Source organism: Megascapheus bottae, chromosome 2 (assembly GCF_031878675.1).
Source record: "Megascapheus bottae isolate mThoBot1 chromosome 2, mThoBot2.hap1, whole genome shotgun sequence".
Taxonomy (NCBI): domain Eukaryota; kingdom Metazoa; phylum Chordata; class Mammalia; order Rodentia; family Geomyidae; genus Megascapheus; species Megascapheus bottae.
The window spans coordinates 17,758,927-17,774,979 of record NC_143510.1 but is presented as its reverse complement, the minus strand read 5'-3'; the positions used below and the strand labels follow the sequence as shown (position 1 = coordinate 17,774,979).

At 51.6% G+C, this 16,053-nt stretch overlaps 1 protein-coding gene across 1 annotated transcript; it reads right to left on the bottom strand.

The window, feature by feature from the left end:
• Positions 1-3,635: 3,635 nt before the first annotated feature.
• On the bottom strand, positions 3,636-15,745 carry Sema3g (semaphorin 3G). Its single transcript, XM_090321564.1, has 16 exons — positions 15,571-15,745; positions 13,834-13,994; positions 13,670-13,732; positions 13,091-13,210; positions 12,742-12,832; positions 12,494-12,610; positions 12,137-12,282; positions 11,492-11,606; positions 11,321-11,390; positions 10,593-10,737; positions 10,162-10,393; positions 9,926-10,017; positions 9,709-9,750; positions 8,545-8,773; positions 8,153-8,286; positions 3,636-6,661 (listed from the first exon to the last, which is right to left on the bottom strand). The coding sequence occupies exons 1-16, from the start codon at positions 15,728-15,730 to the stop codon at positions 6,197-6,199; spliced, it is 2,382 nt and encodes a 793-aa protein (XP_090177690.1). The 5' UTR covers positions 15,731-15,745; the 3' UTR covers positions 3,636-6,196.
• Between the last annotated feature and the right edge of the window lie 308 nt (positions 15,746-16,053).

Below are 16,053 nucleotides of genomic sequence, written 5' to 3'. Positions count from 1 at the left end.
CACACAGATAAACACCCTTGCTCTTACTTCTCCCCTAATTTACCCCCTCTGGGTCTCTAAGCATTCAGCTCGCACAAGGAGCTGATAGAAGGGATGGGGCCAAGAGTCTCTTCTCCTTGTCTTCCTTGATGCTGCCTGTGCATGCATGCTGGAAAAACAGGAAGGCATCCACGCCATCAGTGTTCATCACGCTCAGAATATCTGAGACCTGTCTGAACCATCAAAGCCATCTCCAACCCACAGGACCACAGGGGAGGGGGTTCCAGCATCCCTGAAACAATCCCCCATTGTCTTCCACTCCTTGGAAATTGTAGATTTGTAAACAGGCACTTACATTTAGACAGATCCTGCCTTAGCTTTGTGCTGTGTGTGTGTGTGTGTGTGTGTGTGTGTGTGTGTGTGTGTGTGTGTGTTTCCTTCTCTGAACAATGTCCTCTCCAGTAGGACCAGCCGTTCACACCATTGTCTGAGACCCTTGGACTACAGGAAACAGCGCCAGATTCTTATCAGCTGAGGCGGGTGGAGGGGGTGTGGAGTGAAGAATGAGATCATGCCTATAAGGCAAACTGTTTGTGTGACACGTCACTCTTCTTTCTAGACCATTATCTATGACAGCACAGCCCACCGTGTCCTTCCAAGAGGCTTCAAGTGTCCCTGGTCCAGTCCCCTGCATTTGCTGGCAGACACTTGGACTCTTCCCAGGTCTCGCTTTGCAAGCTATTAGCCACAGCGGTCTGCCCACCCTGGCATGCCTCTACCCACTGGGATAAGAAGAGATACCTGTGGATGGATTAGGGTATGGGCTGAATGTCTTCCTCCATGGAAGAATAAGGTCAAGACTGGTCACCCGAGTCTCTGCATTGACAAGTCTTTGAATACAAGCTGGTTGCTGGAAGCCTGGCAGGTGGAGAGCCTGAAAGTCTCCCTGGAGAATTCACCATAGTTCCTGTCTCAGATGGAGAATGATTTAAAAACTAAAAGGCTACGTTGAGGAACTAGAACTTTCCTTAATGAAACTCCAGCAGGGAAAGTGAAAGGCTTCATCAGGAGTAAGCCTCTAAGAGAGGGACCCAGCATAGTAAAGGTGACTGGGGGTTGGGAAGGAGGCACTGGGCCATCACTCTCTTATCTCACCTCCCCTACACCACAGGGGTGGATGAGAAGCCAGGGTGGGAGCCCAGCAACCCCAAGTTCTTTATCAGATATTGTGTCCAAACCTAGCCCTGCCCATTCCTTTCTCTCCAAGTTTGTAGTCTTAGAAAACCCTAGAGATTTATTCTTTTTTTTTCTTTTTTTTTTTTTTTTTTGCCAGTCCTGGCCTTGAGCTCGGGGCTGAGCACTGTCCTTGGACTTTCTCAAGGCTGGAGCTCTACCACTTGAGCCTCAGCACCACTTCCAGCTTTTTTTTTTTTTTTTTTCTTTTATGTATGTGGTACCAAGGAATCAAACCCGGGTCTTCATGCATGTTAAGCAAGCACTCTACCACTAGGCCAAACTCTCAGCCCCCTAGAGATTTATTCTTAGCGTCTGCTAAAGTTTCTCCTTCTGGAATTCTCTCCAGACTTGAGTGGAGCTCAAGGGTGGGTCCTTAACTTAGATGGAAACTGGACTATTTTGAGCAACTCTCCAAACCCTAAAATGTGTCTGGCCAGACAGCCTGTTTTCTGAGCTGACAAGGGCATGTGAGCTGGTCCTCTGGAGCCCACCGGCTGGGGTTACAGCTAAGGCCCCAACCAGCCCATAGAGAGGACTGCCTGGAGGAGACATGCCAGGCTCCTGGTGGCCGTGTATGCCCACTCCTCTTATCAAGCTTAGCAAAAGGAAATAGAAGCACAGAAGCCATTTGATAGGGAAACAAAGCTTGTTTTTCTTTCTTACCCTTAGCCTGCCCATCCTTCCCGAGCAATTACTCTGTTGGCAACCACAGACATGGGGTGAATCCTAGACCCCCCACCAAGAACTATCCCAGATACAAGAAGAGCCAGACAAAAGCCAAGGAGTCAGGCTGAGTGTGGTTAGGATGGGAGCCAGAAGGATCGGCAAACTAGTGGTTTGGCAGCCCTGTCCCTGGGGTAGCAGGGTTTACTTTGATGAACACCATTGGAAACCAAAATGTGACTGGCACCTAGGGCCTCTGGTAAACTTACAGGTTTGGGAGTCAGCGATGAGCAAATTAATCTCATGTGTTAAGGAAAGAAATGATTTTAAAACAGCACTTTTCCAGTGTGTGTTCTTCAGAATATTAGAAACATAAGCTGTTGGCTTCTCTATGGAAAGAGATACAGGGCCAGACATTTTACAGAGTACATAGTAGGAATGTAGGTTAGTGAGAGATAGACCACCACAAGACTTCTCAGGCTTTTCATGGGGCAGAAAAGCAGACAGAGGCGGAAGCCAAAGTCACCAAAATTCTGAAATCTAACTATGGAGACCAGAAGATCATGGAAGAGAGTTCCTAGGATTACCATTTCAGAGGATATCATTTTGGAGATAATTGACTCATCTCTTTGACTAAGCTCCTTTCTAGCTCTAAATCTGTGTAGCAAATCACAAACAGAGGCCCAGAGACCAGAGGAAGCGTGAGACTTAGAGGAAAAAGCTGCAAGAGGAAGATAGAGAGAGAGAGAGAGAGAAACTATAGAAGGAAGGAAATAGGGCTCAAGAGGGGAAGAGGAGGGCAGGGTGGCCAGGGAGAAGCCTTGGGAGCATTTGCAATGGCAGTGGTGAGTTGGGAGTGCCACGGAGAGAATGGGGTCTGAGCAGAGAAGGGCGCTGTGGTGGCCACATTAGTAAACTCTGTCAATCATACTGAACATGGGTGAGATTATGGCCCTCAATGGTAGGTGATGATAGCTGAAGATCAGGAGATCAGGGCTTTTGATTCCATCAGGCCTAGGTATTTGTGGTCAGGGACTGGTAGCTTGACCTGTTCAGTTAAGATTCCTAGGCTACAACTAGATGGAGGTGACCATCCAAGCAAGAGGTCCAGGGCTGTCTTCCTAGATCTCTCTCTCTCTCTCTCTCTCTCTCTCTCTCTCTCTCTCTCTCTCTCTCTCTCTCTCTCTCCCTCCCTCCCTCCCTCCCTCTCTCCTTCCCTCCCTCCCATGGTTTTTGCCATCTTCTTCCAGCATCAGTAGTCTGTTCTTTTGGCTTGTTTGGTGGAAGCTCTGCCATTCTGAGCCACACCTCCAGCCTGGTGTCTGTACTTTGGCTAGTGGGCCTGAGGCCACTGGAGGATTGGTGGAGTGGTCAGAGAGCCCTTCCAGCAGCTCAGATTCTTACTCTCCTCCTCAAAAGCATCAGCCCCCACGGCCCAGCCCTGGCATGACTGGGTGGCCTTAATATACTTTGGTATGTGGCTTGGGGTAAAGGAGGCACCAGGCTAAGTGTTGCTGTTAACAAATGTTAAGTGGTGTGAAAAGGGAACAGAGCTGCCTACGTGCCTGGGTGCCCTTGGCCAGCTTTTCTTTTTTTTTCCTGTCTCAAGATCTTCCTGAAGATCTGAAGGCCAGTTTTACCAGCCCTCAAGGCAGGATTTTCCTAATTTGATGAGCAATCTCAGCTGTAAATACAGAGCCCTCTGACTCCTTCCTTCCCATTACCCATGTCCCTCCCCTGTCAGAAATACCTCCCATAGTGACCTTCTGACCTTCTCTCTTAGAACAGATGGGGCAAGCTTTATTTTTCCAGACACAGCATCAGTCCATTTAATACAAAAACACACCAATACAATTAATCAGCTAATTGTGATATAAATATTAATTTCATCCCTTTGTAGTCTCTGCTTTCTTCATGAGCTCAGGGTCAGTCATGACAATTAGAATATCAATAGGATTTCAAGACATATTTTCTAAAGACAGAGAAACCACAGGACCCATCTCAAAATAAAAACACAGAGAGCATTTCCAGGAATTGGACTTCATAACACCTAGTACCATAGAGTGGGAGGCAATTGGTAGAAGCTGTCCATGCTTTTCCGGGAGCAGATGTACATTCAGAACTGTGTGTTCCTTCTCTCACTGTTTTCCAGGACCATTTCTCCCAGATGATTCTCGGGGCTTGTCAAGCCTCTGCTCAATCCACACCCATTGAAAGCAGAATTGCCTCTTTCTGGCTTTCCAGGGAGAACTCAGCTAGAGCACCTGAATCTTGGCATTCCCTTTACCTCCTTGTCTTCTGGGCCTCTCCTTCCCTTCTTCCTTCCAGCTCCCACTCCTTCCTCTTCACTACTTTTACCTGCTAATATCCCAGCAGATTCCACCCAGGCAGGAAGATTTCTCAGAATGTTATTAGGTTGACCTCAGAGTTTCTGTTGCCATAAAATCAAGAGTGCAGAGGTTGTGCCTTCAGATCCAGGTGCTCTGATGGTCAAGGTTGAGGACATAAAACCCAAAGCCATAAGTGCTGGTGACTCAAGTCTGCAACTAGCTACTTAGGAGGCTGAGATCTGAGGACTGAGGTTCAAAGCCAGCTCAGGTAGGAAAGTTCATGAGATTCTTATTTCCAATTAATGACCAGAAAACTGGAAGTAGGGCTGTGGTTCAAAGTGGTAGAGCACAAGCCTTGAGCACAAAAGCTCAGGAATAGCTCCCAGACCTTCAGTTCAACTCCCATGACCGAAAAACAATTTTTTTAATTAAAAAAAAACCCAAAGCCTCTAGGCTTAGGTTTCAAGTAAGACAAGAGGCCATGACTTGCTGCTTATTCTATTTTCTTTCTTTCTTCCTCTTGGATTTTTGTTTTTAGAGGCCAGAATCTCAAATTTGTTTTTGTCTCTCTCTTGTCAGTTCTGTGCGTCACTAACTTGCTCAAGAATAGGCTAGGAACAACTTTTCATTTAGTTGTCATCCTCCCCTTCTGTGCTCCCTGTCTGGAAAACTAACACCTCCCCTACAGCAAAATATGTCACCCAACCTCACCCCAAGAATCAATAATCTTTACAGTTTGTAATAGCTATTTTTCTCTACTATTTTCCCATAAAAGGAAGGAAGAAGAAAAGGAAGGAAGGAAGCAGGAAGGGGGGGGAGGAGAAGGCATAAGAGGAGAAGGAGAGGTGGAAGAGGAAGAGGAAGAGGAAGAAGCTGGGGTATGTAACTCAGTGGGAGAGCACTTGCCTAGCATGTGTAAGAGACCTTGAGTTCACCCCCAGGAAAAAGAGAGGAGGGGAAGGGAGAAAGGAAGAAGAGGAAGGGGAGAGGGAGAAACATAAGCCTTATTATAAATGAACCATTCTTGTCCAACAGATTCCAGGTTGGAAACATCCAGCCTCCCTGTGGCTCCTGAACCAACTGATTTCATCATAAGTTCTTAAGGACACCTATTCCTCAGTCTATAGAACCTACTTTTTCCACCTTTCAATTCTCTGCACCTCTGGGCAAAGTCCTGGATCCTCATCCACATTTCTAGCCTTCCAGGGCCAGATGTGCTCTGAGAAAGGCAGCTAGTTCCTCCGGTGTATCTGCTCCAATCTCCCCATCTCTAGCTTACAACAAGGGGGATTAATATCCCTCCTATCTCTCTTCTCCTCAGCACAGATCTCTGGAGGTAGGTATCCAGGAAAGCTAACCAGACAGTTCAAGACCTGAGGAAAGGATAGCAGGCTGTGAGATTATTCTCTCATTTATAGTGAGACGACTGCCAGGTCCCAGAAATCCACAAGTCTGTAATTCTGAGATGCAGAAGTGATGGGCCATGACAGAGAACTTCTAGGTATCCGGACATGAAGAGGGGCTCGTCTTAATAGATTCTAGCTTAAGAGGCAACTTGTACCCTTCTCTGGCTGCCTGAGCACCTCAGACACCTCTTTAGAGTCACCCACACACCCACTCTAAGGGTCACTCTGAGTGACCATTGTTCCGCAGCCTGGGAAAGAACCACCCAAACCTCTTACCTCTGGGCACAACCGGAAAAGTGCTCCGGAAGTCAGACCATCTTTGAAAACAAATAGCAGGCCCTTTGGAACTGCCAATGGCATACGGGTACCAGCTCCAGTCTGGGACAGCTTATAGAGGGGCAGGCAGAGGGTCTTGGTACAAGGCCCCTTTCCCAGTCTTGCCTGCGCGTGGCAGAAACTCAACTCTCAGAGGTGATCATGCGTCCTGATCCCCTCTGCTCTAACTGGGTGGGTGGGAGATGCTGTGAACCACTGCTGAGCTTCCCCCACCACCCAGTCCAGTCTGACCACCCCCCCACAGCCCTATGTGGCCTCCACCTCCCGTGGTGTCCGATTGCGCTCAGCCTGAACCCGGCTCTTCATCTTCTTGCCCAGCTCCAGTCCTGCCCAGCTCTTGCCTTTGGCTTGCTTTCCCCGGGCCCGGAAGGAACCTGAGCGCTCTCCGATTCCCCTGCACCACACACGCTCACAGTACTCATCCACGCGGGGCAGGTTGGCAAAACCAATGAGCTGTAGGATGTCCTTATACCAAGCCTTAGGTGGGGCAGAGACAAGGCCTCCCCAGGCTGAGGGCGCCTCTGGCCTTGGCTCCCAAGGGAACAGGCTCTCCAATTGTGTAGCCACAATCACCTCCAGAGCCAGACGAACCACGGTCTGAGAGAAGCCATGTTCTAGCGTCATGCAGATGTAGGTACCCGCATCAAATCGGCTCAGCCTACGGAACAGCAGCCCCTGCTCTGTCTGCAGGACTCGTTCATCTGTCTTCACCTGCCAAGTGAGTGGGAGGGCATGGGGGCATAAGCAAGGCGTGTGACAGGACATCTGCCCTCTCCCCTTGTTTTTCCGAGTTTGCCATCCTCGGGTAGCATCCCCTTGTCCAAGATGGGCCCAGGGGTTGGGAAGCTCAACCTCTGAGCTATGAGCTAATTACATGCAGACCTCACTTTATTACAGCATGCAAAAGAGGCTGTGTGTGTGTGTGTGTGTGTGTGTGTGTGTGTGTGTGTGTGTGTATGCCCCTCCCCTGCATGCAGGTGCATGCACCAGCACTGGGGTTTGAACTTGGGGCCTTGGTGCTTTTTTCATTCAAGACAGGTGCTCTACCACTTGAGCCACAGCTCTTTTGGCTTTTTGGTAATCAACTGGAGAAGAGTCTCTTCCAGGTTTATCTATCTGATTGGATTTGCATTTTGATCCTCAGATCTCAGCTTCCTGAGTAGCTAGAATGATAGGAATGAGCCATCAGAACCAGCAGAAGAGGCTTTTCAAAGATTTCAATGACTTATTTCTTCCCTATTCAGAGCCCTAGGATACAAGTTAGAGCAGAAGACCTATGCAGTCTCTGGGCTGAAGAAAAATATCTTTGCCTACCTACACACACACACACACACACACACACACACACACACGTGTGCATACTGTGTCTCAGTGTGCTGTGTTCACTCCCGCAATAGTGTGTGAGTAAGAGACCAATAACTCCAATAACTCCATCCAGGGCTGGGCAAAGTATAGGAGGCAAAAAGGTCGTTCTCTACCCGTCTCCCTGAGCCCTGTCTGGGCTTTACTATGTACATCTGTGTACTGTGGATGAACTGCTTGGGTGGTTGGTGTTGTGTAACTTCATCTTGTTACTCCTCTACCCCAGGGGGCCTCCTCAGTGCCCAGCCCAACAGCTGGCTCAAGGCTGGCCTTCACTGGTTCCCAAGCTAGAGGGGGAGCCCCTCCTGTCAGCAACCCCCGCCTTCCTCTTCCTGGTAGAAGAATGGTTCTTTACCCTGCCTAGCCCACGCCCTGCCTCAGGCCCCACACTGAACACATCTTGAGGGTCTATAGAGTTTTATGAGTGGGGGAGGAGAGAGTCTGGGCAAATAACTAGTCTCCAAGGAAGAAGTGTGAGGTCAGAAATGAGGGGTGGGAGGAGTCTAGTGGTCAGTGGTCAGAGACCCAGGCCTGGGATAGATGAGGACCAAGGAACTCTGGGAAAGAACACTCCTTCATAGTTGACCCACATGTGTAAGCATGGGAAACTCCACTCATTCCTTCTCTTTCATCTCTGCTACTCGCCTTTCAGACTAGGGGAGCTTCCGGCATATCTGGGATGGGTGTTTCCAGAGGCAGAAATGGGGGAACTATCCTAGGCACTGCCAGGGCTTAATATGACACTTTTCTCAAATTGGTCTTGGCTGGCCCCTTCTAGTGCTCAGAGTTCAGGGAAGATTACAGGTCCAGAAGCAGGGTCTCCACAGGGACTTCACTCACCTGGTCAGGACTCTCATCCTCTGGCCGCTGCAAGAACCAACGCACAGCAGCCTGGGGAGACTTGGGCAGGCACTCCAGGAAGGTGCTGTTGTGCTCTGTGCCATAGATCCTGGTGGTCATTGCACCTGAAGTCTCTGCAGAAAGGGTCTGGTTATCTCAGGATGGGAACTAGGAGACCTAGGAGGCTCAGAGGTCACCACCTAATTCCCGCAGACCACCAGTGGAACGAAGACCTGAGCATCTCTATCTATGCCATGGACTCTACTCCCCAGTACTGGCTGCAGCTGCCCAGACAGGGAAATGCACACCCACGACTTCAGATGAGAAGCAAGAGCAATCAGGCCATTCTTCACAGGGATGGAGAGCAGGCCACAAGGAGCCCCAACACTCACCATCCTGGCTCTGACCCGGGCACTGTAGGGCAGGGTTGCCATGCCGGATGTCTTGCCTGCGGAAGCGGCGCTTGCCTAGACTGGGACGGTAGTGGGTACAAGATGCACCATCCCAAGCACAATATGGGTCCCGGGCCAGACAGCACTCAGCACAGGCACTGCCATAAGTCTCACACTGGTGCAGCCGAAGCCAGGCCACACCCAGCTGAGAGCCCACGTATAGCATTTGCTGCAGAGGGACACAGGTAGAGCCATTGATGAGCCTGGGTTTCACCAAGTTGCAGCCAGGCTCTTATAACCTCCTGGAGTTTCCTGAGACCTCTGCCATTGTCTCCTCTCTTTCTCCCTCCCCCCTCCTCCCCTCTCTGTCTCCTCTTTCCCCCCTTTCATCCCTGTACTGGAGCTTGAACTCAGGGCCTCATGCTCGTATAGCTTGCTTTGCTCATGGCTGGTGCTCTAACTTGAGTCATGCCTCCAGCCCAGCCCTTTATCTCAATGATCTTTGGCTGATTTAGAGATGCACCTTCCTAGACAAAAGCTGGGATTTACCCAAACATCAACTGAGACAGTTTTGAAGCTTGCAAAAGAACACGTAGAAGGCCTCTAGAAAGCAGTTCTCTTGTTCATTTAAAACCAGAACTTTTGTTTCCAGGCGTGTGTGTGTGTGTGTGTGTGTGTGTGTGTGTGTGTGTGTGTGTGTGTGTTGGTTCTGGGATTTGAAGTTGGAGCCTCCTGCCCTCCTTTAGCTTTTACAAGGCTAACAGTCTACTCCTTGAGCCATAGCTCCACTTACAGCTCTCTGCTGACTAACTGCAGAGAAGAGTCTCTTGGACTTTTCTGCCAGATATAGCTTCAAATCATGATCCTCAAAAGTCAGCTTCTGGAGGAGCTAAAATTATGGGTATGAGCTACCAGCATTTAGCTCCGCAGTTTTGCCTCTCAGCACATGCACTTTGTGGATTTCTCCTTATCTGAACACAGACTCAATTTCTTAATGCCTCCCTCCCACTACCGTCTGTTATCACCCATGTGAAACTCAACTCCCATCTGGACTTGGCCTTGATTTCAGGACCCATTGGCCTGCTCCCCAGGAGACTAGGAAACTCAAGGCTGAGAGTGGGGCAGAAAGGAGGGAGTTGAAAGAAGATGGGTAGTTGTTCTTACCCTTTTGACAGAGATCTCCATCGTGGTGATTGGTGTTGGCATCTGGAGAAGGAATAGGGTCTCAGTATGGGTGGGTAAGCAAGAGCCTCCCCTCTCCCCATTCCTGTCCTCAGCCTTTTTCAAGCCTTGGGTGAGCCAATCCTGTGCTGGGCTTGCTCTTGCTCTGTCACCAGCCCCAGTGTCGAGGGTGGGAGACCTCTGAAAACCCCCTGCTCACCTTAAAGACCTGGAGCTCCTCCAGGACCACCTCCTCGGGCTCAGTAGAGTCCCCCGCCTGGAGGGCCAGGACTTTGAGCACAGACCCTGAATCTGGACCAGTGGAGAAGATGGATGACTTAGAGGAAGAGGAAGGAATAGACTGGGTTTACACACACACACACACACACACACACACACACACACACACACACACACTTCCCCAGCCTGACACACACTCCCCCACGACTCTCCTACCTGTCCCCAGGAAAATGACATCATAGGTCCCATCCTCAGCCTCCACACGGTCCACCACAATCTGGCGTAGCTTCTGGGTCAGATGGGTCTTGACCAGGACAGGACGGCCATGCCGAGGCCTCACAGGCTGGAACATGAGTGGGTGGGCTCGGGCAAACCGTAGCACCTCATCCGGGTAGTCCTTGGTGCTGCCAAAGGGCCGTCCAGGCTGTGCTGTCATCTTGCTGGGGCACTGCAGCAGCAGCAAAGGGGGCATCTGACATCTCAGGCCTGTTTCCATCCTCCCACCAGGCGGCTGTGCCACACCAGAACCACCCCGGCCCTCTAGACTGCATTTCCCACATTGCTGAAGGCTGCATGTGCATCCGTCCAAAGAAGAGTCTCTCCAGGTATCTGTTTCACTTTCATGCCTGGCTCCAGCAAACACTCACCACACCGGGTCGCGGGAAGGGCACCTTGCCCCCATAAGCTCTCCACGGGTGCTGAGGACCATCTTGGTGGGCAAAGGGTCCATTGAAGACTTCCCAGATGTCCGCCAAATGGTACACACAGATAGCAAACCCCTGGAACACAGCACTGCAGAGGGCACAGGGCAGTCAGGTCAAAGTGCCTGTCCTTAGAACAGAAGGTGGAAGGCTGGCTCTACAAGGGCAAGACAGAGGGTGACTACAAGAAGAGTCTAGATAACAAGGATACTGAGGCAAAAGTCAAGACAGGAAGCTGGGTGCTGGTGGCTCATGCCTATAATCCTAGCTACTCAGGAGGCTGAGATCTGAGAGTCACAGTTCAAAGCTGCCTAGGTAGGAAAGTCTGTGAGACTCTTATCTCCAATTCACCACACACACACACACACACACACACACACACACACACACACACACAAAAACAACAACAACAACAACAACAACTGGATGTGGAGCTATGGCAAGTGGTAGAATGCTAGCCTTAAGTACAAATGTTCAAGGACAGCACCCAGGCCCTGAGTTCAAACCCCAGAAGCGCCCCCCCCCCCGCCACCACACACACACATATTGCAAGACAAGGAGATGGCAAATACAGTCACTGAATCTGGGGAAAGACAGAGAACCATTGTAAGGCAGGGCATGGAGGCAGAGGTTCCACAAAGAGGTCAGGGGTACAAGAAGACTAGTGCACCCACCTTACAGTGCTAAACAGTGCATACACTTCGAGGTTCTTCCCTGCCTTGGGCCACAGCAGAAACACGTCCTCTGGAACACAGGAAGGGATATTGACATTATGGCCAAACTCATTCACCAGCACAGAACCCTCCCGACTCCCAGAACTCGAGCCTGCTAGGCCATGCCCTTACCCAGCTGGTCAAAGTGGGTCTCAGCACCACCAGGGCCGGGGACAGAGCAGACCAGCCTGGCTTTGAGGAAGGTGCTCCATTTATTCACCAGCACCCGCTGGCCACCAGCATCGTTCTGGGGGTTGGGGACCACAGTCAGACTAGGGCTCCAGGAAATGAGCTGCACTTCCTGTTCCTCCACCCTCACCCTTGGGGGAAAGGTCTGGATATCAGCTCTGTATTCTCACCTCAGTTTCCCTATTGCCAGGAGGGAGGTCTAGAGAAGGGATAGAGTGAAACAAGGGTTGAAGTAGGCATTTGGGGCATTCCTACCCCATCACAGTGCCCCGTGTGTGTGTGTGTGTGTGTGTGTGTGTGTGTGTGTGTGTGTGTGTGTGTGCGCACGCCAGTCCTGGGGCCTGGTTCAGGGTTCAGGGTACTGTCCCTTAGTTGTTTTGTTGTGTTTTTGTTTTTGTTCAAGGCTGGTGCTCTCTCACTTGAACCACAGCTCTGCTTCTGGTTTTTTGGTGGGTAACTGGAGATAAGGGCCTCACCAACTTTCCTATTTGAGTTGGCTTCTAAGTGTGATCCTCAAATATCAGTCTCCTTTGTAATCTAAGATTACAAGTATAAGCCACAGGCACTCAACCTCTGCATAGCTCTTACCACACAGACTCGGCCCACACGGCTGACAGTGACGTGGCCTGGCGTACCATCAGGTGACGGGACAGTCTCAGAGAAAAAGAAGTATACTTTGTCATCATCTTGATCAGAGTTGTCAGAGATCCTTGCTGCCATCACAAATCGGGGGTCTGGGAAGGTGATAGAATGATGCTGGAGTTCACAGGGAAGCATAGTAAACGGATTCTAGAAGAGGAGGGAAATCTGTGGTGGGGAGCACCCCTGCTGGAGAGTGGGGGAGCTTCTCCTCCCTACTTCAACATGCTCCCTCCTGCCAGTTCAATGGCGGGTCCCAGCCAGCCTTTCCCCCCTAAAAAACCCTACCCTCTGCCACAAACTCACCATGCAGGAGACTCTGGTCAGAGTCAGACCGCAGGGCTGGCCGGGGACCCCCACTTCTGAAGATCATGGCCTCGCGCCCCAGGAAGTCAGCAGAAAGACCCGTGTACAGTTCCCCTCCTGGAGGATCATGGGGTTTGGGGGTCAGTGAGGGGAGAAGGGCCAGGTTGAGCAGCCCAGCCCATATCCTTTCCCAGTGCTATCGGCCAGCTCCTGCCCTCCCTGGCTTACCGTGGCCTGAGATCACCCACCTACAAAGGTGCTGGCAAAGGGACGGCTGGGCTCATGTGGGCACCTCCCACGACCACTTTCCACACTGCGGGGTACCAGGTGGAGTACATGCTACAGAAGAAAATGGAGTGAAGACATCACCTAGAAAAGAGCCACTATCCCCACCCCGCCCCGGCAGCAGCCCTTCGTGCGACTAGACAGTGGGGGGTGGGCAGAAGGCGCCCGCATTCAAGGCCTCTCTAACAGGGTCAGCACCCTGGCACAAAGGCGCCTTTCAAGCCCCTGCCCCCATCTCTACCCAGGCTCAAAGGAAATGTTCAGACAGCAGGAGTAAGGAAATGTCACTGCGAGGGGCTGACCCAGGCTCACCTCCCCACGATACCCCACTGTGACGAGGGCACAAATGGGATAGAAAGCACCAGTGCCACATGCCAGCAGGTGAGTCCGGTTGTAGGGCTGCAGTACCCGCACAAAGTTGGCACACTCGGTCTAGTGGGGGGGGAGAGAGAGAGAGAGAGAGAGAGAGAGAGAGAGAGAGAGAGAGAGAGAGAGAGAGAGCGCTAAGGAATGAGGGGGAAGCAAGGCTTAGTCTTGCCTGTCTGATCAGCTCTGTGGGTGACATTCTTCCAAGGCCTCCAAAATCCCAGGCTTGGTTCCAAATGCCTCCCTCACCCCATGCAGTGGTTTCTGGATGCCAAATTTCAGGTTATCCTAGGGGATCAGGGTCTGGGGTCTCTGAGGATGAGGAACAGTTTCTTTCTTCCTTTCTCTCTCTCTCTCTCTCTCTCTCTCTCTCTCTCTCTCTCTCTCTCTCTCTCTCTCTCTCTCTCTCTCTCTCTCTTTCTTTCTTTCTTTCCAGTCCTGGACTTGAGCTGAGGGCCTGAGCTGTCCTTGGGCTTTCCTCAAGGCTAGTGCTCTACAGGAACAGTTCTTTCTCACAGCACCTACCAATAGGTCTCGTCCCTTTCGAACACATTCTTCTCTTTGTCCTGGTAGTGGTGGCCACAGAACCTGAAACACAGTCTGGTGAGCACTTTGCCTCACAACCTCAGTTTCCCCATATGACTTCCCATCTGGAGGTGTTCCAATTTCCCTCCCTCAGTCTAACTCACCTCTCGGGGGTCTGGCCATGCCTTGTCCAGCCTAAGAGAATAGAGGGCATCTCGCCCCCCCAAAAACAGCCGGTCCCGATACTCATCCAAGTACATGGCTTGAAGGTCCAGGGAGCCCCGTGGACCCAGGAAGATGGCAGAGCGGTTGGCAGACAGGAGGTCTGGGAGGGAACCGAGAGATAGGTTAGGAGATGCTGCCCAGCTTGCTTCCCCAGCCAAGGAGGGAAGCTGGCGCCCCCAGCTATGTATTTAGCTCCTCCCCCTGCCCTCCACCCCAACCATCTGGAAATATTTCCATCCACACTCCTGGAAGGGTTTGGGGACACAGCTCCTGGGGACAAGTAGACCTGGAGGCTTTGAGCCTCTCTGCTTGGCCCAGCCTACACTGGAGTCTGCTTTCAGTGCTTGCTTGCTTGCTTGCTTTCCTTCTTTCTGTGAGAGGAGCAGATATGCTAGAGCCCAAACCCAGAGCCTCCAGTCCCAACTCCTCCATTCATTAGCCCCTTGCTCTTTCTGCTGACATTCACCAACTACCATATTTATACCCTGCCTAATCCCCAGGGAAGATGGCCCCACTGGCAGAAACTAGAGCAGCAAGCCTGGCAGAGTGCTGGGAGAGCTGGGGGTCAGGGGAGGGGAGGGGAGTCTGAGTGTTGTAGAGGTGGACAGGCAGGGAGTAGATCCTCAGTAGAACAACAGCTGGCAAAGGCCTGGGCACAGGTCAGGCCAGGTGGAGCCATGTGGAACTCCAGCACCAGCTCAGATTTGTAGCCAAAGAGGATTTTCTTCCCTGCCCACACTTCCTATCCAGGCTCCAGAGATGGGGAGAGGGGCTCTCTAGGGACGGTGGTCCCAAGGGTAGAAGATCCTGATGGAGTCCTCAGTGCTTAACTGGGGAGCTAGAGGTGATTAGACCATCGAGGGACTGGTAGGAGGGTTTGGTGAGAGAGGTTGCACACCACCTTGAGGAAGGTACTACGTACCCCATGCCAGTCCCTCCAGGAGCACTGCAGTCCAGCCCCAAGTCTCCCTCAACACTCTCATCAAACAGCCTCTTCTTGGAAGTCCTCCAGGGCTGACAGTCCCTTAGAGAACTTTTCCTATAGGGGACATTCTGACCTCCCCTCAAACTCCCTAAGTGGAAGGACACTATATACAGGTCTGTATCTCAGAGACTGTTCCTCCTTTCCCATGGTCCACAGAGGAGGCAAACAAAGCTGAGTCAGGACAGAGTAGCCCCCCACTCCCTTCCTCAGGATGGTAGGAAGGAAGCTGACACCACCTGGGGCTCCAGAATGGATGGGAGATCATAAAGTCAACTTGGGAACTGGGCTACAAGAGGTGAAGAAGCTCTTTCCCACCCTCTGCCTCTCACCCAGGGGATCGGGCTATTACCCACTCCCCCAGCTACCCAGCCATACCCAGACCAGTTCCTTCTGTTCTTTCCCCATCTCTGTGCCCCATCATCTCTATCTGTGTCTCCCTTCTCAGTATACCCCCTAGGCTTACCCTGTGAATCTGTCTCCTGCCTCCACACTGGTTATAGTTTCAAGAACCAATCTCCCTCCCCTGTGATCACTTATCCTCAGCACCCATCCTGGACCTGGCTAAGAAGCTTTCTCCCAAGGGTGATGCAGGGCCTGGCTCTGCCCGCTCCTGCTAGCTGGACAGACAGCTCAGGATCAGCTAAGAGATATCCTAGAGCTAGGGTTCCCACAGACATGCACCGGCCAATACCTTGGTAAGAGAGCCTTAAGCGGGGCACGCTGCTGCTGCTGCTGCTGCTGCTGCTGCTGCTGCTGCTGCTGCTGCTGCTGCTGCTGCTGCTGCTGCGGCTAGAGCTGGGGCTTCCCACACACAGCAGGAGGCAGCAGATGGCCCAAGCCCGGAGGGCCATGCTGGGAACCCGAACAGCCCTCAGCTGTCTGTAGTTTGCTCTGTTGCCACCAGGCTAGCCACTTATAAGGCAGCAGCTCCACCCAGTCCTGGGCGGGAAGGCGGGGAGGAGGAGGGAAGGAGTCTGGCTGTCCTGCCATCTACCTGCAGTCTCTCCCACCATCTCAGCTGCCCCCCTTGTAACTGGCTGGCCAGTTCCCTACTGAGATCTCTCACTTGAGGTGGGGACAGTTTGCACAGAGAGATGTTCACAAATGCAGCTATTTTGCTCCTGGCAAATTGACAAGGATCAGAAGTTAGAGGTTAAAGTGGGGTACAGTGGCT